Genomic DNA, 27,788 nt, shown 5'->3' with positions numbered 1-27,788 from the left:
GGAGTATAATTGCTTTACAATGGTAGTTTCTGCTGTATAACAAAGTGAATCAGTTATATGCATACATATATCCCCATATCCCTTCCTTCTTGCATCTCCCTCCCACCCTACCTACCCACCCCTCTAGGTGGTCACAAAGCACCAAGCTGATCTCCCTGTACTATGCAGCTGCTTCCCACTAGCTATCTGTTTTACATTTGGTAGTGTATATATGTCCATGCCACTCTCTCACTTCATCCCAGGTTACCCTTCCCTCTCCCCGTGTCCTCAAGTCCATTCTCTACGTCTGTGTCTTTATTCCTGTCCTGCCCCTAGGTTCATCAGAACCACTTTTTTTTTAAGGTTCCATACATATGTGTTAGCATACGGTATTTGTTTTCCTCTTTCTGACTTACTTCACTCTGCAAGACAGACTCTAGGTCCATCCACCTCACTACAAATAGCTCAATTTCATTTCTTTTTATGGCTGAGTAATATTCCATTGTATATATGTACCACATCTTCTTTCTCCATTCATCTGTCGATGGACACTTAGATTGCTTCCTTGTCCTGGCTACTGTAAATAGTGCTGCAATGGACACTGTGGTATATAACTCTTTTTGAATTCTGGTTTTCTCAGGGTATATGCCCAGTAGTGGGACTGCTGGGTCATATGGTAGTTCTATTTTTAGTTTTTAAAGGAACTTCCATACTGTTCTCCATAGTGGCTGTATCAATTTACCTTCCCACCAACAGTGCAAGAGGGTTCCCTTTTCTCCACACCCTCTCCAGCATTTATTGTTTGTAGACTTTTTGAAGATGGCCATTCTGACATGTGTGAGGTGATACCTCATTGTAGTTTTGATTTACATTTCTCTAATGATTAGTGATGTTGAGCATCCTTTCATGTGTTTGCTGGCAATCAGTATATCTTCTTTGGAGAAATGTCTATTTAGATCTTCTGCCCAATTTTGGATTGGGTTGTTTATTTTTTTAATATTGAGCTGCATGATCTGCTTGTATATTTTGGAGATTAATCCTTTGTCAGTTGCTTCGTTTGCAAGTATTTTCTCCCATTCTGAGGGTTGTCTTTTCATCTTGTTTATGGTTTCCTTTGCTGTGCAAAAGCTTTTCAGTTTCATTAGGGCCCATTTGTTTATTTTTGTCTTTATTTCCATTTGGTGCTGAACTCTCTCAGCTTTTGCTTGTCTGTAAAGGTTTTAATTTCTCCATCAAATCTGAATGAGATCCTCGCTGGGTAGAGTAATCTTGGTTGCAGGTTTTTCTCCTTCATCACTTTAAATATGTCCTGCCAGTCCCTTCTGGCTTGCAGAGTTTCTGCTGAAAGATCAGCTGTTAACCTTATGAGGATTCCCTTCTATGTTATTTGTTGCTTTTCCCTTGCTGCTTTCAATATTTTTCCTTTGTATTTAATTTTTGATAGTTAGATTAATATATATGTGTCTTGGCGTGTTTCTCTTTGGGTTTATCCTGTATGGTACTCTATGTGCTTCCTGGACTTGATTATTTCCTTTCCCATGTTAGGGAAGTTTTCAACTATAATCTCTTCAAATATTTTCTCTGACCCTTTCTTTTTCTCTTCTTCTGGGGCCCCTATAATTCAAATGTTGGTGCATTTAATGTTGTCCCAGAGGTCTCTGAGACTGTCATCAATTCTTTTCATTCTTTTTTCTTTATCCTGCTCCCTGGCAGTTATTTCCACCATTTTATCTTCCAGCTCACTTATCTGTTTTTCTGCTTCAGTTATTCTGCTATTGATTCCTTCTAGAGTTTTTTTAAATTTAATTAATTAGGCTGCATTGGGTCTTCATTGCTGTGCACGGGCTTTCTCTCGTTGTGGTGAGCTGGGGCTACTCTCTGTTGCAGTGCGTGGGCTTCTCATTGTGGTGGCTTCTCTTGTTGTGGAGCACAGGCTCTAGGTGCGCGGGATTCAGTAGTTGTGGCACGCAGGCTCAGTAGTTGTGGCTCGTGGGCTCTAGAGTGCAAGCTCAGTAGTTGTGGCACACAGGCTTAGCTGCTCTGCAGCACGGGGGATCTTCCCAGAGCAGAGCTTGAACCCATGTCCACAGCCCCAGCCCATGCTCCTGCCCCAGCCTCCCTGCATAACCAGGGGCCAACCTCTAGCCTGGGGGGCCACGGCTGGACGATCTGCCTCAGGGGGCAGCTACGTGTGCACTAAGGGACAATCCAAGATGGACCTAGAGATTGTTCTACTGAGTGAAGTCAGACAGAGAAAGACAAATACAAATGATACTGCTTATATGCAGAATCTTAATAAATGGTACAAATGGACTTATTTACAAAACAGAAATAGAGTCACAGACGTAGAAAACAATCGCATTGGGGAGGGATAAACTGGGAGATTGGGATTGACACATATACACTACTATATATAAAATAGACAACTAATAAGGACATACTGTATAGCACAGGGAATTCTATTCAATACTTGTAATGACCTATATGGGAGAAGAATCTAAAAAAGAGTAGATATATGTATATGTATAACTGATTCACTTTGCTGTACACCTGAAACACAACACTGTAAATCAACTATACTCCAACTAAAAAAAAAAAAAAGAGCCTCCTGGAAATGAAGTTTCAGTTTCTTTAAAACATCCGTTTTAAAGAATTTTAAAAATTCTTTGTTAGTTTCATAAAGTACAAACATATTAAGGTGAAAACATTCATAGTCATTGGTGATATCTGCCCACTGAATTAGCTTCTCAATTTGTAAAATCTCCTGGTATATTATAAGTATTCTATTCACCACCTATATTGCAGATAACTTTTTCCAAGTCTAACATTGGTCTTCTGATTCTGTTTATGGTATAATCTGCCAAAACCAAATCTACCTACCTGGGAAGACTATAAATATTATGACCATAATGTATACATGAAACTTTAAATAGACAGCTATTTTCCAATATTTTCCATATGGACAAGATAAAAACACTCCACAATCATATTAATAGTTACTCCAGAGAAAAAGGTACATCCCTTATTTCAGGGGTCCCCAATCCCTGGGCCATGGACAGGTACTAGTCCGTGGCCTGTGAGGTACCAGGCGGCACAGCAGGAGGTGAGCGACAGACGAGAGAGAAGCTTCATCTGTATTAACAGCTGCTCCCCATCGCTCACATTACCGCCTGAGCTCCGCCTCCTGTCAGATCAGCAGCGGCATGAGATTCTCATAGGAGCACGAACCCTACAGTGAACTGCGCATGCGAGGGATCTAGGTTGCACGCTCATTATGAGAACCTAATGCCTGATGATCTGAGGTGGAGCTGAGGCGGTGATGCTACCGCTGGGGAGTGGCTGCAAATGCAGATTATCATTAGCAGACAGATCTGACTGCACAGAGACCATAATAAATCAACTGCTTACAGCCTCATATCGAAACCCTATCAGTGGGCTTCCCTGGTGGTGCAGTGGTTGAGAGTCCGTCCGCCTGCCGATGCAGGGGACATGGGTTCGTGCCCCGGTCCGGGAAGATCCCACATGCTGCGGAGCGGCTAGGTCCGTGAGCCATGGCCGCTGAGCCTGCGCGTCCGGAGCCTGTGCTCCGCAACGGGAGAGGCCACAACAGTGAGAGGCCCGCGTACCGCAAAAAAAAAAAAAAAAAACTATCAGTGAGTGGCAAATGAAAACAAGCTCAGGGCTCCCACTGATTCTGCATTATGGCGAGTTGTATAATTATTTCATCATATATTAGAATGTGATAATAATAGAAATAAAGCGCACAGTAAATGTAATGCGCTTGAATCATCCCGAAAACATCCCCCCACGCCCGGTCACGGAAAAACTGTCTCCCACGAAATGGGTACCTGCTGCCAGAAAGGTTGGGGACCACTGCCTAAATTCATAAAGTTTTATAATCTCATTCTTACATGTTTAGAAATTTAAGTTCTAAGTCAAAACCAAGTCAAGACACAACAGAAATAATCTTCTCAAGTATTTACCACATGGAAGTAAACATAATTAAATGAGGAAACAAGTATGTGGTTAATTTTTCAAATTACAATACATTATTATATTCCAGGTGAAAGGATCCACAGATAAAGAACAAGCTAGTCATCTACTCCCACCTCCAATACCAACATAACAGCCCGAAGTGCTCCCTTTCATACTTTTCTCCTTGCATAAGCATATACAAGTACACAGATTTTTACTGACGTATTACCCTACAGGTCACATTGTTTTTTCAGTAAATAATAAGTTAAGAGGATACCCCTTCAAGTTGATAGATGTAAGTGTAGCTATCCTTCTAATGTCTTTATACACAGGAACACATACACATACACGTAACTTTGTATCATGCACCCTGTTTTTAATGCAGTCTTTCTCCCGTTTTGTTCTTTTTTGCTTGTCACCCCACTTCCTCTGCCACCACTGTACCACACTGTAACCCATGGTAAAAACCTGGTATGTATTTTTCTATACTTTTTTATATTTTCTCAAACAGTCTTAGAGCGTGCATGTGTGCACACACAAAGCGGCTTTCTGACTTTAAAATTCCAAAATAGAATACCAGTTATATACACTTCTTTACAGTTTGCTTCTCCCATTCAGTACTTCGTGGAAATTTGTCAAATGGTAAACTCATTCTTTTAATGAATAATATTCCATGACAAGAATACTATATATCAAAACGTATTTTGCCGTCCTCCATGAAAGCCATTTACTGTTTTCACTCTTTTGCCAAAACAAACAATGCAGCAAAACCACTGTAATACATTACATTCCTAATTAAACCTGATGCTTTCATTTCTATGGGGTGGAGAACCAGGGGTCAGATTGCTGGGTCAAAAAGTATCTCTATTTTACATTTCCAGGGACGTTGCCAGATTGCTTTCTGAAAAGGTTTTTAACAATTTCATATTTCACCAATAATACATGACAGCACTTCTTCCACCTCCCCACCAGCAGCAATTGGTGTCAGTAGGTGTTCTTACCCAAGTTTTGCCAGTCTGACTAGAAAGTGGTATCGCATTGCTTTTTTTTTTCCTGCATTGCTATTTTGCTTTTCCTTGACTACTTGTGAGTCAGAACATCTTTTCATGTTTTAATGACCATTTGGATTTACACATCTATAGACTGTCTCTTCATATCATTTGTAACCACTGGCTTTTTGTGTGTCTATTTGTAAGAATTTGTTGATAGGGACTACTAATCTTTTGTCTTATTAATCTTTCATTTAGATTGCCAATAGAATCCTTTGCAGGTTTAAAAAAAACTTTTACAGTGAAATATGTCTTTCATTTATTTTTTAAATAGCTTTCAGGTTTTGCGTCTTGGTTAAGGCTCTCCCCACCCCAGACTTATTTTTTCACCTGATGTTCTAATTCTTTAAATGACCGAAATACACACGTATGTCTCAAGACCCTATTTCTACAGCGAAATAGCTCAGTGGCATTTGTCCCTGCCTGGTCTCTGTGCCCTCTCACCTCTATGCCTTTCACAATGGGGCCTGTGAAGTCACCCAGTCTGCTTTCTTGTAAGACAGAGGAGCTCTCTCTCCAACATTTCTTTTTCCCATGATTGCAGGAATCTTAATAGTCTACATTTTTATTTAGTTTTAGTCCAGCTTCTACATCCTTTCCAAGGACCCTTGATCATATCCTTTGGGGAGAATAGGAAAACTTCAGGTTTTTTAAAAGCAACATTTTCACAAATGCTGTGATATCACACTATCCCTGCGCTAGTTCTACTAGGATGAAGTATTTGAATACTAACAGCTAACATTTAGTGAGGGTTTACTCCATTTTAGACCCTGTGTTAACCACGTAACATGCATCACCACATTTAATCCTCAAAATAATTCTAAAAATTAAGCACTCATTAAATAACTTGTCCACAGTCACAAACTTAATCAGCAGTAGAACTGGAATTCTTTAACTCCAGATCCTCAGCACCTGGGTTTCACAGCACTGCTACTTTGCGTAAACTTGAATGAGTAACTAACTACTCCAAGCCTCAGTGTTTCTGTGTAGAGAATGACGATACCGTTTCACACAATCACGGTGAGGTTCCAATGAAACAGTGCTTTTTAAACTTTGGGTTCTATTCATTGGTGGTCTGTAAACTCAATTTAATGGTTCATATAACCGGCATTTAAGAAAAATGAAATAGAATGTCTAGCAAGCGTAAGTACTACAAATGAAAATTTTGTTCCAATGATACACACTCCTGTATACATACATACTATGTAGTCAAATATTTTTAAAAAATATTATTTTTACTATGGGACTTTGTCAGTGATGTACAACATTCAGCCCACTGCCTGGAAGATAGAAACTCTCAACATAAAGTAGATATTGATGTTATCATTAACTATTTCAAAAACCACCTCATTTTTTCTGTTTGAGTTGTTAAAGATTTAAAACTGCTACTATGTCCTGGAGGGATAATTTAATTTTACTAATTACAATTTCAAAAGATGACATAGAAAAATCGCTGTTTATTGGACAATATTCATAACAATATAACGATTTACACAGAGAAATAGGTAAGAAGTACTTCTATTACCCTAGAGGAAAGTAAAAATGTTCTGACGTGTGTGCTACTCCCCCAGCAAGGCTCTGAACAGGATGATGGAGGTTTAGCCACTGTGATCAGATACCTGTATAGCCTCAGGACATTGTTCAAACTCCAGAGGCTTGCCCCAGAACCTCTGGTTCTGGGGCCAGGGGAATCTTAAACATAGTTCTTTAAAAAGACTGTGCTTAGGGCACAATGAAGCAACTCTTGGCAAAGTCCCTTTCTTTCTCGTCGTTTAGTAGCTCTTGGTACTCCTTGTTTTAATGTCACACAACCTGGGTGAAAGTGCTAGAAAAATTATGTCCAAATAACATTTTTAATTTAGTCAAAATGATAAAAGGGAATATACTAATAAATCCCAAATATAATTGTATTGTGCTTTAAACATTCCACTGACATTATTAAATGGTATTAAAACTGCCTCCTGTCTTCAGACTTGAGGATACTTCCCTTCACCAAACACAGCCTGGGAGACCCTACAGGCATGGCTCCTCCATTCAGGTTTCTCTTTGGCATCTACTTGCAGAAGGCTCTCAAACCCAAAGATGCTGTCTATCAGCAATGGGATTTTACAAGCAACTCCAATGTGCTAATTTAAAGCACTGAGGTTGGCTGGTGTTCCATGCTCCACTTAAATTTCACAATTCTTACTTCTCCCTATCTTCATTCATCCCCTCTGTTATTTCTGTACACATCTGCCACTCACTAGACTGTGATTTCCCCTGAGGTCAGGAATTATGTCTTATTCTCCTCTGCATGTCCCACAGTGTGGAGTACTTTGCATGTAACAGGTGCTGAATGTTTTACCTAATGTCTCATAAATTAAAATGGGCCACAGAAAAACAGCAAAAAAATGAGATATGGACAAGCAGCAAGTGAGGCATGAAGAACACAGATAATCAAATTTTCTGCCTCTAAGTCACTTCTTAAGAAAACATTTTCAAAACCAAATTCCTAAACATACATTTTCAGTTGCATTTAACAACTAAACATTTGCTCATGTTATTAAATATTCTTAACGGATCATTTTTAGCAGAATATTCATTTGGATATTTAGAAAAGCATAAAACAGCCTAATTCTAATCTCTGATTCAAGATCAAAAGAATGAACTAAAAATCTAAGAAAATAATTTCATAGAGAAGCAGACTTTAATACAGCTATAATTGTAATAATGAAAACTTGTTGTGTGTAGTATTTTATGTGTTTTGTACTTATGTGTGTATATCTATTTGCAATTATTAGGTGCTTATCACCTCTCCTTTTCAACTATCAGAATTCTTCTTCCCTTCTCCCCCAAATCCTTCCTTCCACAAGTCCCAATTTAAATATAACCCTAATGAACACAGCTTGCATTTGAATCTAACCATCTTTAATTTTGACTGTACTACTGATGTTTACTAAACACCCCAAATGAAACAGTCTTCCAGACTAGGAAGCCATTGGAAATAAACTATAAAATTATATGCACAAAATTGAAGATTAGATTTTAAAATGATGTTACATGAGTAAATTATCATAGTAATAATAAAAAGCCTCATTTTCACAAATTATGTATAATCTTACATAGTTCATCTGGAATATAGTTTGCAAATCTATTCTTTTAAAAAGGTTTAAAAGAATATAATGTGCAGAGAAGCCTAGTAACCTCAACGCTGATGGATAAACATATTCTTACTTGCAAGTCGTGTGAAAAGTATCAAGTTCCTTTTTTGGAAATATACCACTTCTCTCTATCCTTTCTTCCTCCTGGTTAGGACAAAGAACCATAGAGAATGCAACACTCTTATTCACCCTCCACTCATTACTTAAGAACATGCAAGGCTGCTGTTGACCATTTACTTAAATCCTTATTACATTAGATTCTAAGCTCTGTTGAACCTGCAGTTGGAACACAGCAGGTACTCAGTAAATGTTGCTGAGACAAACTTTATGCCAGTTAATTTTCTATTAACTAGGGCTCTAGGTTGAGTAAACTGTCCCACAATGCATTTATCCTAGAATTTTTCCATAATAGCAATCAAAAAGCATATTTGTTTACTCTCAAACTAAAATTGTTATATCATTCTCATTAAAAGATACTGATGAAGTTAACTTGAAGAACGCACATCATCAGTGATACTAGAGAGAACCAAGGATAGTGGCTAAAGTTTGCGGGAGGCAAAGATTTCTTAGAGAGGACACAAAAAAGCCCTAACATAAAAAAGAAAAAAGTGGATTTCACCAAAATTAAAAACTTCTATTCTAAGAAGGTATTAGGATGCCTGTTCATTATTAAAGAAACAGAAAGGCAAGCTATAAACTCAGAGAAAACATACATGCTACATATATTTGATAAAAGATTATATCCAGAATATATAAAGCGTTCCTATAAATCAATAATACAAAGACATACAACCCAATTTAAAATGGGCATGACTCTCAGACACTTCACAAAGAGAGATATAACAATGGCTAATAAATCCATGAGTAAGTGCTCAAAATCATTTAGGAAATGTAAAATAAAACCACAACACAATACCATGTTATACCCTTAAAGCATCAAATGCTGGTGAGGATGTGGAGTAACAAATTCTCACATACTGCTAAGAAATGGTACACCGACTTCAGGAAACATCAGAGTAACTTCCTATAAAGCTAAATACATACCCTCTCCAGGACCCCAAAATGCTACTCCTACATAACAAAGTGAAAACCTGTCCAGAAAAAAGATGTGGGGCTTCCCTGGTGGCGCAGTGGTTGAGAGTCCGCCTGCCAATGCAGGGGACACGGGTTCATGCCCCAGTCCGGGAAGATCCCACATGCCGTGGAGCGGCTGGGCCCGTGAGCCATGGCCGCTGAGCCTGCATGTCTGGAGCCTGTGCTCCGCAACAGGAGAGGCTGCAACAGTGAGAGGCCCGCATGCCGCAAAAAAAAAAAAAGATGTGTATAAGAATGCTTAAAGCAGCTTTATTCATAAAAACTCCCAGAAGACTGGCATCATTATACACTTTTGCAGTCTTTTTAATGTCTGGTTTTACAGAAGACAGCTGGGCTGCTCATACCTGCTTCTGCACTGAATCTGTGATACTACACATCACGTAGTCTCTATCAAATTCTACTGTACACTTATTAGTGAATGATAATAAAAAAGGCTAATGTCTTAGTAATATCATGAAAATTGTTTTAACCTTGTGGTTCCCCCCGAAAGGGTCCTGGGGGACCCCCCGCCAAAACAATGGTCAGAAGACTCCACTTTAGAGAAGCACTGGCAAAGACAGTCAGCAAAAGGGCCTTTTCCTCAGCATGTCTTTGGGAAACTTTAGAACAATATAAAAAAATAATAAAAATCATTCAACAAATATGGATTGAATTTCAACTATTATGATTGATTTTGTGAATAACAGGAGGCTGGATCACAAAATTTTCAAGAATGTTTACAGTTGAGATACTTCAGTTTCAAAATGTTACTTCATTTCTGGATTCTGCTTTAATACTTTAACATTTAAATCTGGGTATAAAACAAGTTTCTCTGGCCTTGCACCTCAAAGAATTTCAGCTTAAGTTGATGCAGTCTGATCTTATCATTATGAAAATGATGCTCTCATTCAACCAAGGAAAACAATGTCTGACCTCCAAAGTTGATATACGTCCACCATCTTAAAAATACTATTATTCCTCAGTCATGGAACAGTAATTAAAATCGTAGTTGTAATATATGTGGAGATTTAAGATCTTCAAAGGCATCTTATTTATACGAAATAGTCCATAAGTGTAATATATCAATATCAACACAAAATAACTAAAATATACCTATACAACTAAATTCCTAAAATCTATCTATCCCCATTTCAACAGAAGCAAGCTTGGACGGGTCTTAAAAAGAGAACATATCACTTACATCTCTTTTCTTGCATGACTGATATTGTAACGTACCTTCCACCAACTTCCAGGCTTGAATTCGGAGGAATTGCCAGTTCTCCCTGCATACCCAGGATGCCATCTGAAGCCTGACAGAACCAGTACCTAACTTAGAGCTGAGTCAGACATGCGGGTGATGGGGTTAGCTGGACAGCCGGGTATTTAACCTGCTCCTACATCTCTTCAACTGAAACGAGCCCGGGTCTTGGGAGCAGGTCAGTACAAGTCTAAGATGAGATCTCTAAGACTAGTCAGATGCCTTTTTAGGTACTATGCATCTTTTAAAAATCCAATAACTTAGTTTCCTATTTTAAGCTTACTGTGATAACTTATGTAATTATCTGATATTACTATCTGATTTTGCTGTATATTTTAAAGATAATTTTTCCTTCTGATCTCAAATTATAAAAAGCCTATGATTATTGCTTAATAAATCTGGCTCTACACAGCAAAGAGATTAAGGTGATTATGTGTCCTTGTTTTATAAGAGGTATTACTTGTTTTGATTTTAATAAGTTAAAAATGCATATTCAGAATTTCAAATTGCTTTTCAAATTGCCTTTCTAAAATTTAGAATTCACTGTCCAACTTCAGTAAAACAGTAAACTTACTTCCTATTCTTGTTAGTTTATTACCATTACTGGATTAAGAGGAAAGCCTACAGAATCATCATCCAAGCCAACATGGACTGATGAAAACATACCCAGGAACCAAGTCCTTCAGCTTAAAGAGAAGCTGTCCCTTTGGGCAGCAGGATCTCCTCACTTCAAGCCCACTTCATGGTGTTCAGCACAGTTGGGAAGAAGGCAGGACACAGAAAGGCAGACCTTACTTAACCTAGCGGCAGGGTGTGTATTCTTTTCTCACCCTTATCTCAAAGAATAACTAAGGGCTTCCCAGGTGGCGCAGTGGTTGAGAGTCTGCCTGCCGATGCAGGGGACACGGGTTCGTGCCCCGGTCCGGGAAGATCTCACGTGCTGTGGAGCGGCTGGGCCGGTGAACCATGGACACTGAGCCTGCGCGTCCAGAGCCTGTGCTCCGCGACGGGAGAGGCCACAACAGTGAGAGGCCCGCGTATCACAAAAAGAAAAAAAAAAGAATAACTAAGACTTCATGCAATGGGGGGCTGGAAGAGATGTAAACTAACCGAAGAGAAGAGAGCAGATCATGGGACGGTCATCTTGACCTAAAGGAAGTGGTCTTAATGACCGAGAACACTGACGAAATGCAGGCTGTGTGCAGTACAGGTCAGAGCCAGTTTCTTCCTCCCTGTCTCACCTGAAGGCTGACCTAAGCCTCTTGCAGTGTGGACAGCTAAGGGGCAGAGAGGAATAGAGGTGGTGAGCACAAATCTTCCACTAACACCTCCCACATTCCAGAAAGAGCCTGAAGCTGTTTTACTGCTAGTAGTTTTGTTGGCACAAAAGGGGAAAGAAGCCTTTCCTGACTACAACAGAAATTTCTTGGACTCTACACTAGGAAATGTCCTGTCTTGGAACCTGGATGTGCTCCAGCTGGATCGGGAGTCTGGCAGTAGGCAGTGCGAGGTGTGGCGAGACCCTGGAGTAGATATGAGTGCTTGACGGCAACGGCTGATCCCTGAGCGCAACTCTGGAGCGAGGCTATGTCTAACAGGCTACATGTCACCTGGAACACTGCAGTCAAGGACTTCAGGTCCCCGAAACAAGAGCCTGGGGACTAAGACACAAAGAAAAGCAGAGATGTACTGAACGATAGACGTGTCCCTCTGCAAACACCACTCTGCCTCTTTCTGTGGCTCTGAAATTTTATATGTATTTCCCTTTAAACCACACCCGTTTTTCTAGAATGCATATAACTGTTTGTGATCTGCTTTAGGCAGTTCAATAGCCTGATTTAACTTCCTTTTAAAATGATCTGAGATCTTTTCGACTGCTTATCATCAGAGGATTAGAACTTCTAGGGAGAGCTGAATTTCTGGCTCCTTCCTGCTCTGTGACACATAATACCTCCATGGGTGTTATTTGACATATATGTCAGTTTCCCTTCTTTTTTCCTTTCTGACTGCTCTGATCATAGTGAAATATCTGTACTGCAAAGAAGAGCATTCTTCCTCTTTCCTAAGAAGGTTTCTTCTGCTAGCAGAGACTACACAGTGTCCTAAAACACGACAATCACATTGTAGTGTACCTCACCTTCTGAGATTTTCTTGTTCTTTCCAATAATATAATGTCAATCATAATCCTGAAGGAAAACAGCCCAAACTCTTGGTCTTCACGAGTAATAAAAGAATGCACAGTCACTGAGGAGAAACAAATAATTTCCATGAAAACATGACACCTGTAATCATTCCTGCATCCTTTAGAGTATTCTGCTTTGGTAGGAAGTTGGTAGACCATGGAGATTATAGGAAGGGAAATTTTTATCCCGTATCTGTTTGAAATTGGCAGAACTTTCAACGTTTTCATGTGTTCTTTTGTGTGTTCCTGTTAATACGAGTGGAAATGTACAAGGACCCAGAAAACAAGTTCCATGTTCACTTTAATTAATAATAGTGCCTAGCTCTGAGCCCAGCGGACGGGTGCTTAATAAATGCTTTGGGACTATGATGTTAATTCTCTGTAAATTATTACATAAAAGAAACAAATGGAACTGCATTAATTAAAAGCTAGGACAAATTGTTTTACAGTCAGAATATAAATCTAGGAATTTGTCTAGGAATAGAAATCTCTGTTATTCTAAATATCTATGAAGATTCTAGATTTTAAGAAAAGAATGGAGGCTCTGAAGTCAGAATACGTGGCTTGCATGCAGGTTCTATCACTTACTTGCTAAGTGATCTTGGGCGAGTCGATTAAACTTTCTGTGCTTCAATTTCTTCATTTGTAAAACTGAGGATATAATATCTGCCCTACCTGTAACTCAGAGATATTTTGAGAATCAAAAGCTATGGAGTTTGTTAAAGTATCTTATAGACATCAATTTATAATCCAAGTGTAAACTGTAGCCATTAATATTATGCATAATACTGTAAAGAGCTCTGCATCTGAAGTTAACATGGTACAGTCAGAAGACAGCAGCTTTAGCGACCAGTCAGACCCAGGTTCTAGCATCTTGCTACTGGACTGTGCTTTCGTGGGGTGTTGCTTGCGTCAAAGATGAAGCGCGGACAGGCTAAATGCTGACCAAAGCCAACAGTTATGCTAAGTCATAGAGCCAGAACCAGATGCAGAAGCAAAGTGCATTATGCTGATGGCTCCCCACTGCCTTATGATCATGGTACACCTTCACCTACTAGAATTTTTCACAATATCTTTAAGGCATTCAAAGACCCCAAACACCAAAGCACGAAAGCAAAACAATACCGTGAAGAATCTATGGTTATAAACTCTCTACTTGGTTCACCCACAGAAGTCTGTTTTGCTGAGAACTGTTCACTGCCTCAACTGTGCTCTCTTACAGCCCGGGAAGCACGCTAGTTTACTCTGGCACTGGTAGGACACTAGACTCCATCTCTTACCTCTTCCTAGAAGCTGGCTGTACCCCGCTCTTGCACAAGTCACATCACCTTCCCCCATACATCATAACAGACGTAGTGACAGTCACCTACGTTTTCCACATTTGTCAGATGCAGAGGCAATGCTTCCTGCTTGAGAACCAGGATGTATCATTAACATGAGTCACTTCCAGAAAAACAAGGAATTGGCTCTGAGAATACCCTCTATGGCAGAATGGCAGCTCACGCTCAGATTTCAAATCCTGACTCAGTGTGGTGCTACATCAACACGACTCAACAGCAGGCTATATCCCACGATTAGGATCTATCACAGTCTACAAACAATGAATGTGTTTTGGAAACAGTGGTGTATAAACCAAATTTTCTGAAGATTTTAAAGGTACAAGGCAAACAAACAAAGTATCTTTATGTTTTAAAAACAATCACTTCCCTAATTTCTATCTTGTAAATCCTTATTATTATATATGGTGTTTTTTGAAAGAGGAAAATCCTCCTGTGTTAACAAGCGCAGCAAACAATACTGAAGAACTCTGTCCCCTGAGGCAGTTTCTCCTTCAGCCAAAATTCAGGTTGGCGCGGCTCCAATGGGAGACACTTCAATGTATTTGTACAGACCAGATCCCACAGGTCACCAGAAATCAAGATGCCCAATCTATGAATTATTGTAATTAAGAAATGGGCAGAGTAAACACAGTAAGACAGACCATTAAAAGACTAAGCTATACTGGTAGATATTTCCCAGGCCCTCAAAACCTTGTGTTCATGTGTGTAGAAGGGAAGGAGGGTACATCTTCAAACACAGCAAGACGCCAAGCAAGAATATACGTTTTATTAAATATTGAACAACTTCTTCATTTTGACATACTGAGGATTATAAGTCCATATAAAGCAAACTTGAAATAGAAATTGGATATTTACCTAAGAGATTCAAAAAGCCTAGGGATTGAAAGGAGAAGTAATGAGACCTTTGCATGGGCAAAGTAGTATCAAGGGACTAAGGAATGAATAACAGAGCTTCAAGGCTCTAGTCACCTCTTGTTTACACTTCTGACAACATAAGCTTACAGCCAGCTTCTCGGAGGCCAGCCACACCTTTGTAACCTTCATGAAGAGAAAAACTATGTTTCAATGTAACCAATACTATGAAATGTCCTTATAAGATATAATGGAAATCAACCATAGGAGACAGTATTCATTTTTTATTCAAAAGAAAATAATCGTATTCCAAAATGAACTCTTTCATTTCAGCTACCTGTTACCCAAATTTCAGTTTCAAAGGCCAAAGTAAACTTCTAAAACCCATCCAAAGACCTTTTCTTATGAGTTAAAAGAAAGAAAACAATTCCATTTACTTACTTTTGCTTAAGGTTTACCAATTTTCTACTTATAACAGCACCTGAGATTTAATGAGTTAAAATCACTGTGACTCCTTTGTATAGATTATTTCATTTAATTATCACAACAAGGTGGGTTCTATTATTACACCCATTTTACAGAAGAAGAAGTTGGGTTTCAAAGTGATTATAACTTGCTTAAGGTCAGGAACGTGGTAGATATGGGATTCAAACCCAAGTAGCTCTTAATAACGACACTTTTCTAGTTCACTTATATTTTTTTTCAAAGAGCATATGGTGGTAAGAATTATGTGATAATTACCTGCTATGTGGTAGGAATTACAGGTTTTTCTAAGAATTATCTTCCCTTTTGACAAATCTGGAAAAAATATTTTCAATTCATATCACATACAAAAAGCTAGTAATGATATATTATAGAACAGCTGAAAATTGGTAAGTTCAACATTCCTAGAGAAAAATGGGCAAGAAGTATTAGCAATTCACAGAAAAAGAAATACAAATTGATCTTAAACATACAAAAAGATGCTCAACCCTCCTCATTTCAGAAATGGACACTCCATAGGAATACGGGCTTGGCTTGTTCACGATTGTAACCTCAGCACCTTGAATAGAATGTGGCATTAATAGGGGCTCAAAATATATTTGTTGAATAAATAATTTGGTACATACGTTTTTAAAAAGCAAAGGCAAGAGTTGTATGCATGCATTTTCCATCATTAGTGTGAACAATATTGTATGTAATAATGGTTGCATTTGGGGAAAGGAAGAGGAGTGGCTAGTTTAAAAAGTGGGAGTTAAAATTTGCAAAATATACCCTATTACATTTCTGAATTTTGAACCACATGAATGAATCACCAATTAAATATCTTTCTAAAAGAGAATCATCTCTAAACACACACACATGTATTTTTTCAAGGGATGCTGAAGAAACACCCAGTTGACTCATGTCAAAACACATGAGACCAAAAGAACTGGAATTAGCATACATTAAGCAGATAAAAAAGCAAGGTTGTAAGGGTCTTTTATAAAAAACAAGGGAATATGAACAGATCTTTGTATTGCTTATATTAAAAACAAAAACTGGGAAGATTATAAAAATAGTTACCTTTGGGGAAGGATGGAAACAATGTTGAGGGAACAAGAAACTGGATTTTTCTAAATATACCTTGTTTTGTATTTTTGACTTTGAAATCATGTAAATATTGTACATTAAGTCAAAAGGGAATCCCTAAAACTTGAAAGCAAGTGAAACAAATGAACCTACCTGTTTAACAAGTTAGTTTAACCACACAGAAGGGAACCACTGCAAGTGACCTTCAAACACACCATAGACTGTACATCCCAGATGGAATATATTAAAAGGATAAAAGGAACTAAAAAGAAACTGAAAACTCTTTTCAACAATCATGCTGTTAGTACCAGTATTTGTGTATGAGTGTATGTGTCTGTGAAACAAAAATAGTAGAATAAGGCAAATTTGTAACTATACTAATGTCATTAGGAACCATGAAATAAAAATCAAAGGAATTAAGGGAAAAACCCCATAATCCAGAATTTCAACTGGAAATATATGGGTATGAAACATTTTCCCTTAAAAAAAGGGACCAGTGATTTTTATACCTCTATCCAATGAAAAGGACTGAAACCATGGCCAACTTGCTATCAGTGAACATCCTTACTACCCAGATTGTTATATCTAAATATTATTTCACATTAAAATAAAAAAAAAATCTAAATATAATTGCTCACTAAAATGATAAGTGGCTTCTTAGAGAAATAGCTGATTCTAGGTCTGGGGCAGGAAATATACCAGATAAACCTGAAACATCTCTCTGTATCAGAAAGCAAGGCAGCTATCAAAGGCCACTGGATTATACCTGAAACAACAAAAAAACCCACGTGGGGTCCTGTCAAAAGGACACAGAAGCCAACATAGAGGGGCTTCCTCTGACCAAAGATGGGAAAAAATAATTATAATAGATTTAGACAATCCAATTCGTGTGTTCCTATACCATCTTCAAAGGATGTTAGGGAACCAACATATTCTGAAAAGAGGTAATGGGAACTTTTTTCTTTACAGAAGAATTCTAGCTAATAAAAGTAGAAGGAATGACAGAAATGTAATATGACCATTTTGCAGCCCATATTAAAATGACGATGTAGACACTGATCAACAATGGCTGCTAAAATCATTAGGCTCAAGGCTGTTGGACAGCATTATCATGGCTGTATCGGACTGACACTGCCTGAACCCAGGAATCAATCTCAACATTACAAAAAGAAGGAAAATCTGATAACATATGCCCCCAATGGATGTAACGGGAGGCACACCTTCGGTAAGTGTACGTACAAAGTACTTTGTGCCAAACAATTCAAACCTAAACCTGATTGAGCCTCTCTATATAACCATCAGTTTACAGGAAATTCAGGAGTTAAAGATTATGTTAAATGACACCATGGGAATGCAAACCAGCAACATCCAGACTGTGGATTATTCTACAGGACAAATGACCAGGTTTCTTCCACAAATAAATGGTAAGGAAAAAATGAGGATGAGGAGAGGAGATCTAAACATTTTTTAATCTCTTAAGACTTAAGAGACATATAAACCAAATGTAGTATGCAGACCTTCTGGATTTTTATTATTAAATGACTTTTTTTTCTTTCTTTTGGTCGTGCCATGTGGCTTGCAGGATCTTAGTTTCCTGACCAGGGATTGAACCCATGTCCTCGGCAGTGAAAGTTTGGAGTCCTAGCCACTGGACCACCAGGGAATTCCCTTAAGTGACATTTTAGACCCAATTAACTAAGTGACATTTATGAGACAATCAGGGAATTGTGAATACTGACTAAATATTTGATGACAATTAACACACTATTTTTGAGGTGTGATAATGGGACTATGGTTTTAGAAAATAAAAGTCCCAGTGTTTTAAAATGGATTAAAGACCTAAATGTAAGGCCAGGTACTATAAAACTCTTAGAGGAAAATATAGGCAGAACACTCTTTGACATAAATCACTGCAAGATCTTTTTTGATCCACCTCCTAGAATAATGAAAATAAAAACAAAAATAAACAAACAGGACCTAATGAAACTTAAAAGCTTTTGCAAAGCAAAGGAAACCATAAACAAGAGGAAAAGACCACCCTCAGAGTGGGAGAAAATATTTGCAAATGAAGCAACCAACAAGAGATTAATCTCCAAAATACACAAACAGCTCATGCAGCTCAGTATGAAAAAAACAAACAACCAAATCAAAAAATGGGTGGAAGAGCTAAATAGACATTTCTCCAAAGACATACAGGTGGCTAAAGAGCACATGAAAAGATGCTCAATGTCACTAATCATTAGAGGAATGCAAATCAAAACTACAATGAGGTATCTACCACCTCACACCAGTCAGAATGGCCATCATCAAAAAATCTACAAACAATACATGCTGGAGAGGGTGTGAAGAAAAGGGAACCCTCCTACACTGCTGGTGGGAATGTAAATTGATGCAGCCCCTATGGAGACAGTATGGAGATTCCTTAAAAAACTAAAAAATAGACCTACCATATGATCCAGCAATCTCACTCAGGGGCATACATCCAAAGAAAACCATAATTTGAAAAGACACATGCACTCTGATGTTCTCTGCAGCACCATTTACAATAGCCAGGACGTGGAAGCAACCTAAATGCCCATCGACAGATGAATGGATAAAGAAGAGTGGTACATATATACAGTGGAGTATTACTCAGCCATAAAAAGGAACGAAATTGAGTCATTTGTTGAGACGTGGATGGATCTAGAGACTGTCATACAGAGTGAAGTAAGTCAGAAAGAGAAAAACAAATATCGTATATTAATGCATAGATGTGGAACCTAGAAAAATGGTACAGATGAACTGGTTTGCAGGGCAGAAATACAGACACAGATGTAGGGAACAAACGTATGGACACCGAGGTGTGGAAGTGGCTGGGGGGTGGTGGTGGTGGTGGGATGAAATGGGAGATTGGGATTGACATGTATACACTAGTATGTATAAAACAGATAACTAATAAGAACCTGCTGTATAAAAAAATAAAATAAAATAAAATTCAAAAATTAAAAAAAAAAAAAAGAATGGGGCTTTCCTGGTGGCGCAGTGGTTGAGAGTCCATCTGCCGATGCAGGGGACACGGGTTTGTGCCCCAGTCCGGGACGATCCCACATGCAGTGGAGCGGCTGGGCCCCTGAGCCATGGCCGCTGAGCCTGTGCGTCCGGAGCCTGTGCTCCGCAACGGGAGAGGCCACAACAGTGAGAGGCCCGTGTACCGCAAAACAAAACAAAACAAAACAAAACAAAACGAAATAATGCTATTTGCAGCAACATGGATGGACTTAGAGATTGTCATACTGAGTGAAGTAAGTCAGACAGAGAAAGACAAATACCATATGATATCGCTTATATGTGGAATCTTAAAGAAATGGTACAAATGAACTTACCTACAAAACAGAAATAGTTACAGATGTAGAAAACAAACTTACGCTTTCCAGGGGGTTGTGGGGGAGATAAATTGGGAGACTGGGATTAACATATACATACTACCATATGTAAAACAGGTAACTAATAAGAACCTACTGTACAGCACAGGGAACTCTATTCAATACTCTGTAATGGCCTACATGGGAAAAGAATCTGAAAAGGAGTAGATACATGTATATGTATAACTGATTCACTCTGCTGTACACCTAAAACTAACACAACACTGGAAATCAACTATACTCCAATAAAATTTTTTTTTAAATTAAAAAATACAAGTCCCAGTGTTTTAAAGATATATACAAATGAAACAATATATCTTGGATTTGATGTAATTTTAAAAATAATTTTTTATATTATGGGGGGATGGGAGATGGAGGACGTCTGCAGATGAAATAAAGTTGCGCACGCGATAAATGTTGAAGTTGAATGATGGGTATGAAGAGTTCATTAGATTATCCTATTTGTATGCATGCTTGAAAATTTGCATGAAAGTTGAAAAATGGGATTATATGCCTGAAAATGTATTCTTTATTTTTCTTCATACCCTAGGCAAACAACAAATTCATTAGCTGTTAGCTATTTTGTTCATTCAAGCAAATCTTTACAGATTATAGCTGCCCTGGAAATCTGCTCTCGTTTGCCCCTGAAAACCACTGATCTAGAATAGACAGAATGAGCCCTCAGAGTCAGGTGAAAGTGCATCTCACCATCATCTGCTTACAGAATGCTAAGCTCGAAAGAGTCTGTATTTTTCCAACCGTGTTTTAAAGAGCCCCAGGCCACAAAGAAGTGTTTTAGGGGTCAGAGGCAAGATCAGGAGACGGGCCTTGGCCCCTGCTTCCAAAAGAGCACCTCCTCTTCCATCTGCTTTTAAAACTTGGGCGGGAAGAGGTGAATTCTATAGAAAGACGCCCCCGTTTTCCTAGAGTCCTTCCTGGCAGTAAGTTCAGCAAGTCCACTTCGTTTTGTGAAGATAATTATTATGAATGTAGACTCAAACCACCTTTTTCCCCCCTTCCTGACATACCCGAAGTGACCCGCAGCCTACCAGCTTGTTACTCCTAGATAAGGTTTTTGCTTATCGTTTCACGTTATCCTTTGAACTCTTTGCTGACTGACTAGCCCGTCACCTGCTGAGCTGGCACTCCCTCTTACTGGTCAAGGGATCTCCAAATGCGTTTTTTGGGGGAGATGGGTGTCACATGTAGTCAGAGTGATTTTTATTTACAACTAACAACATTTTCTCAATATAATCCTACTTCTTGGAAGATACTGTCTTAGCTTATATTCTCAACCTTTTTTGTTTGACTTCAACTTGTCAGTATATTCTTCACACACAGAAGACAGCTGTTATTTGGTCACCTAATAATTCAATTCTAAAGCAGTCATGAAGGATAAACAAAGGGTAAACTAAGCAAGCATCTGGAGTCATAATCTACCATTTCAGCAAACTAAACCTTTAAGATTCTTAGCCACATTTATGAAAGAATGCAAGGCTTTTATTCAGGTAAACACATCAAGAACAAGTACGTTAATTACAGTCAGATAAAACTTAGTCCTTATCACATTTCTGTTGTAAGAAACCCTTCCCTATTTTAAAACTGCAAAGATATTTTTATATTTTCTTGTGAAAGTTTTATTAAGTTTTGCCTTTTCACATTCGTGTTTGGTTCATCTAGAATTTAGTTTATATTTATGAAATAGAGGTCCATTTCCTTTAAAAATTTTTTTCTGTATTAAATGATTCTCCCAGCACCACTGACCTAACAGTCTGTTCCTTCCCTCCCTGGTCTGCTATGTTGCCTCTGTTACATACACCAGATTTCCTTATATGTCTGAGTCTTGGGACCTTCTACTTCCATTCTTCAGGTTAGTCTTACCTGCAGGACAATTCTGCACTTAAGATTTGCAATCAATCTTGACATCTGGTCAGGCAAATGCCTTCCCTCCCCCAAACCAGGTTCTTGAGAGGTATCTTGGCTCTTCAAAGCCCTTGTGCTTAAAGATATACTTCAGAATCCATTTTTCAACTTCCAAGGAAAAGGACTTGCAATTTTAATTAAAAGTACACCAAGTCTACAGATCAATTTGGCAAATCATATTTATGACACTCTTCCTTCTTGATAAGTGTTATATCTTTCAGTAAGTTTTATTGCTACACTTTTTTGGCTAAGATTTACTCCTAGGTAAGTGACTTTTTAATAGCTATTCTAAAATCTTTTCCCCCCTAGTTTTAATCGCAGTTTCTGTCCGTTGATGGTGCATAGGAATATAGTTAGCTGATTTTATATAAAAGCAACCTTGCCAAACTTTCTAACTATAATAATTTGTCTGTAAACATCTACGGCTTTATTTCTAAATTTCAGGGGTGTGTTATGTCTCTGCATATGGCCTCCAAACAATGATGAACAGAAAAGATGATGGCAAGCATCCTTGTCTTATTCATGACAGTAGAAGAACTGTTTTTAATATCTCATTATCAAGTATTTATTTGTTGCAACGCGGGCCTCTCACTGTTGTGGCCTCTCCCGTTGCGGAGCACAGGCTCCAGACGTGCAGGCTCAGCAGCCATGGCTCACGGGCCCAGCCGCTCCGCGGCATATGGGATCTTCCCGGACCGGGGCACGAACCCGTGTCCCCTGCTTTGGCAGGCGGACTCTCAACCACTGTGCCACCAGGGAAGCCCTATTTGTTGCAACTTTTAACCAGATTAAAGAGGTTCTCTTCTATTTGTGATTTGCTAAGACATTTATATTAATCAGGAGTGACTGTTTAAATTCATTGAATGTTTTTTCTTTATCTCTTAGGATGATCATATGCTTTTCTCTTTTAATCTATTAATATTGGGAATACAATTTACAGAATCATAGCATGGCTCCAACATTTCAGATTCCGACTAATCTGTTCTACACGAGTATCTTTTATTGATACAGTATACGTCCAGATGAGATAAATATCAACACCTTCCCCAATTACAACTTGGGTCAAACTGCTAAAAAGTTAAAAGATGAGAGCTCAGAATGAATGTAATAAATTAGGTCCAAGGGTAGAGGACCGATCCTATGGAACACAGAGCACCGAGATGACAAGAAGCCCTGTCAACATAAACCTGACCAGTATGGTGAGGGCTAACGTCCCACAAAGCAACTGAATGCATTTTCCAGAAAAAAAAAGAAAGAAGTGCCATCAAAATGGAGCATTTATTTTGTATATTCTCTACCTCTGTAGTGTTTTTGGTTCTAGGTCTTAAATAAAATCCTAATTCTTTCTATTGATATTTCTCTACAACTAACCTAAAAGCCCAAAGACATGTACAGCACCACAGTAAAGGTCATTGGCCAGCAGAGTACACGGCATATCAATAACTCAGAGTGAATGAAAAACATAAAACACTTTTTTCCTAGGTCTCATCATATTAAAAGACATTGCAGAAGTTTTCTGAACTCCAGTAAGGTAGAAAAACCATTTTTTCAAGATTTCAGTTAGCAATTACAAGATTTTCAGAGCGAGAAGAGAACTCAGTTCCTTTAGCCCAAACTTTTATTTAAGAGATGACTTAATTTACCTAGTTCGTTAACAGAAGAATTATTTTGTTGGTAATTATCACATAGGATGGATTAAAGATCCATAATATCTGTATTTTAATTATCATAAAAATAAACTCAATTAGTCTGGCATAGTTGGTTTTATATTAAATTAATATGACATTATAGTTTATGATTCTCTGGGTCAGCGATTTTTCAAACTGCACCCCATGATGTCACCCTATGATAATGGGGTAGAAAAGGAAACAAGAGGGCAGAGGTTCTTTAGAGCAAATCAAATCATTTTTGAGGAGAAAGAGAGTAAGCAGAGTTAAAAGAGGTCATTTCTACTGAGTGTTTCCCATGTGGCAGGCACTCTCCTAGGTACTCTTGTGCTGACACATCCAACAGGAACAGAAACAGAGTCTGGGGGAAACCTGTTGCTCCATAATACATACTACAGAAAGTAAAGTTTAAATACTTTTGTTGGCTAAGGACATGAAATAGATATGGTGATTCCAACTGCAGTGGGAGACTGGGGAGGAGGGGACAGACCTTCTCTATGGGACCCTCATCAGTCTCTGAGGGTGGGTGAGGTTTTAATAGTTTCCATACTAAACTTCCGTTGCACGAATGGTTCCATGGCTAAAAAACAACAATGGTTGAAAACCCTAGCTCTATCTTGTCAGCAAATTAGTTAAGCCATGATTTAATATTTTCCATAGAACTATAACTTGTAAGGCTTCTCTTTTCCCGTTTTAAAATTCGCATTTCTTGTGCAAATCAAAACGAAGATGAGGTACCACCTCAGAGCAGTCAGAATGGCCATCGTTAAAAAGTCTAAGAATAACAAATGCTGGAGAGGGTGTGGAGAAAAGGGAACCCTCCTGCACTGTTGGTGGGAAAGCAAGCTGGAGCAGCCACTATGGAGAACAGCATGGAAGTTCCTCAGAAAACTAAAAATAGAATTACCATATGACCCAGCAATCGCATTCCTGGGAATGTACCTGGACAAAACTATAATTCAAAAAGATACGTGCACCCCTATGTTCACAGCAGCTCTGTTCACAATAGCCAAAACATGGAAACAACCTAAATGTCCATCAACAGATGAATGGATAAAGAGGATGTGGTATATATATACAATGGAATACTGCTCAGCCATAAAGAAGAACGAAATAATGCCATTTGCAGTGACATGGATGCAACTAGAGATTATCATACTAAGCGAAGTAAGTCAGAACGAGAAAGACAAATACCATATGATTTCACTTACATGTGGAATCTAAAATATGGCACAAATGAACCTGTCTACAAAACAGAAAAAGAATCACGGACATAGAGAACAGACTTGTGGTTGCCAAGGGGGAGGGGGAGAGAGCGGGATGGACTGGGAGTTTGGAGTTGGTAGGTGCAAACTATTATATTTTTAGAAAGGATAAACAACAAGATTCTCATGTACAGCACAGGGAACTATATTCAATATCCTGTGATAAACCATAACGGAAAAGAATATAACAAAAGAATGTCTGTATGTGTATAACTGAGTCACTTTGCTGTACAGCAGAGACTGCCACAACATTGTAAATCAACTCTGCTTCAATAAAAAAATAAATAAAATAAAATACGCATTTCTCTCTTTTAAATTTTATAATCCATATTCTTCCCATCTCCCCAAATTTAAATGTGTATATCCCAAGGATAGGTGGTGATGTGGGATGAGGGAGAAAGGTAAGATTTTTATGGAAAAGGTAAGTAAGTGGTGAGTAAATTCTTTTTCAATATTCAAGAAAACAGAAACATATGACAAGGTCAAATACAAATTTCACACGACTTTTAAAGGTAAAACAGAAGGCTTCAAATAAATTTCATGATCACTTCAGGCCATGCAACATACATTTGCTTTTCTAAAATATCACCAAAATTACTGTTAATTCAAATTACTCTTAATGTCAATATAATAATTGCCCATTATAATCACAGATTACTTACAGCGCAACTTAGGGCGCAGGAAAGAGGGACCTGATAACATTGAATACTCTACCTGTTCTCCTATCCCAAAATGAAACTTTTAAATTGTATGTGGCATATGCCCTGTTTATTTGTTTAGAGAAGAGCTTTATGGAAAAAAAAAAAGGCTTTAAAAAAAACTCCTATAATGCCTATTTTTGAAAATAGGAAACTGTTATGTTTTTCCACATATTTGAATGCTGACAATTTCCTAAATTACCCACTTTTAAATAGCTAAAGAATATTTTATTACATTTATAGGTTTCATAAGTTGCATCTTGTACATCAGTTTAACTTTTCTGGTTATGTCACTATCTAGTTGCATTGTGGTTTTTCTTAGTGACCTATCCTCATTCCAAATTTTGAACGGTTCCATCTTAACTTTCACATCTGTGCCATTCTGGGTTTGATTAATTAAAAGGGAACACAGAATGTATGAATATAGTATAATCAATTTCTGTCAGATGCAAAATAACTCCTCCTGTGATGCATTACAGCACACACACAAAAGGGCTCCTGGGCCTTAAAAGCTGAGAAATCCTCCTCAGCCATAGGCTATAACAGCATCTATGAAGCATGGCGTTCCTTCAGATACCTTAATGATTCTATGCATCTCTGAACATTCCAAACATATGTCACATGTGTTCTCACTAGACTGTAACGAGGTATGTGTTAAATGGTTAAAGGCTATCTTCTTTTTAGACACTGGGAGACCTGACAGGTTTCCTGTTAGGTACTTCATGCCCTGCACAGAACTTAGCCCCTGACCATAAAGGAGCTGACAGTAACTACAGGAGAGGAAGGGCCCTCACAGCTCGCCACATAATCTGCAATGGTAAACGCCATCAAAAGATAGCCATCAACGAGCACGTTTAGAAGATACCCTCTAACCAAAGAGAAGAAAACTCTGGTTTGAGCTAGTTACCTAAAACTCACTGATCTTTTCAAAATAAGTACAAAGTGAAACATTTTTTGTTAACAAGGGGTGATACATATACATCAGAAGTCATATGTACAATTTTTCAGCAGGACAATAGTTGAGACCAATTGTAGCCAGATTCATGGTATAGAAATGGGGTTAGAGCTACACAAATCTACAAATATTAAATAAAAAACCATTCTGTAGAAATTAATGGTTAATAACTACTTATCCCAAAAGTGCTCTTTACAATGACAACAGGATTTATTCTCCACTGATAATTTGATAAAATATTGTACCCTATGAATACCAGCATGCACACATGGCACTGTGTCTATAAACTTGTGTGAAACCAGAGAACTCTAGTGTCTGTGACATCTCATTAATCTGGGACAATCTCTAGGACTAAATCATCAAGCAAATAAAAAAATACTAATGTTATTAAACAGTACAAAATGGCTATGTGCAACAAACCCTGGGTCTTAATAAAAGTCTTTGTGTAAATGTAACTAAATTGTATCAACAAGCAGGCAATATTACCATCCATTCTCAATAAAACCAACCAGAAGATCAAATGACTAGAAACTAAAATAGCATTGGGAGGCAGAGTCATAAAAGATGTATGCTGAAAAGAAGAACCCAGCATCACTTTCAATAGGCACTTCTGAAGAGCCTTTCTACATCGCCAGCTGAAGGATTTATGTTCCCCTAAAACCACGGTATCTAAAACCAAGTTTTGTGCTTAGTTCCTACAATTACAGATGATGTTCTTCTTCTAATGGACAAAGTACTTAAGCTAAATCCTTTCCTTGAGGTGATGGAGCAATATAAATATTCAATAGAGAGAAAAAGCAAAAACGAAGAGAACGCATACTTTTCTTTACAAAAGCAAATGCACTTGATAATAAAAAGGCAGCAATGTTCACTGTTAAAGGCCATCCTACCTGTGTTTTTTGATGCCATTGGAGAGAGCGTCTCCACCACCACAGTCTTTTCCTTCGGACATTCTGTGCTTTCTACTCCTCAGGTGCTCTCCTTCCTCTTCAAAGCAGTGCGCAGTCACTGCTTCCAATCTACTCAGGGACCGTTCGGACTCGGAATCTGTGGCAGAGCAGGTTCACAGTCAATGAACCGAACTTTGGTGTGAGGCTTCCGTAACAATGGATCTCTCCCTTAACGCATCAGGCTTTGAAACTTAAGCAGCCTACTTTGTCCTTCAACAATCCATCTGTTAACTCCTCCTCAGGGATTTCAGAGAACCTGCACCCAATAAGGCTAAAGTGGATTTAGGAAACAGATATAGGATTATATAAACTTACAACTGTTAGATTGTATACACTAAAAGAGACGTCCAGAGATTACCTAATTCTTTAAGAAATTATATTCAGTGGTTTTCCCCCTAAAAAAATTTCTACTTTTATCTTCCCTTTCAAAGCACCTTAAGCATAACTTTAAAAACACAATCAGTTTTTTAAACTCATGTATAAAGAAAAAGCTACCATGGCTGTACTTGGGGGAAGCATAAATTACATC

At 38.3% G+C, this 27,788-nt stretch overlaps 1 protein-coding gene across 9 annotated transcripts in view; it reads right to left on the bottom strand.

Annotated features, from left to right (window-relative positions):
* OSBPL1A (oxysterol binding protein like 1A) overlaps positions 1–27,788 on the bottom strand; it is a 216,257-nt gene that overhangs the window by 42,255 nt on the left and 146,214 nt on the right. For 8 of the 9 annotated variants that reach the window (XM_024757869.1, XM_024757867.1, XM_024757870.1 and 5 more), the window contains one exon: positions 27,200–27,356. In XM_024757869.1, the coding sequence (XP_024613637.1) occupies positions 27,200–27,356 (157 nt within the window). Of the gene's footprint in view, positions 1–3,387; positions 3,411–27,199; positions 27,357–27,788 lie in introns of those variants that run through there. The other variant, XM_024757873.1, reaches the window with a different exon arrangement.

The sequence above is a fragment of the Neophocaena asiaeorientalis genome, unplaced genomic scaffold (assembly GCF_003031525.2).
Source record: "Neophocaena asiaeorientalis asiaeorientalis breed wild unplaced genomic scaffold, Neophocaena_asiaeorientalis_V1.1 scaffold142, whole genome shotgun sequence".
NCBI classification, from domain to species: Eukaryota; Metazoa; Chordata; class Mammalia; order Artiodactyla; family Phocoenidae; genus Neophocaena; species Neophocaena asiaeorientalis.
The sequence above is the reverse complement of the archived record's forward strand: the minus strand, read 5'-3'. Positions and strand labels throughout refer to the sequence as shown.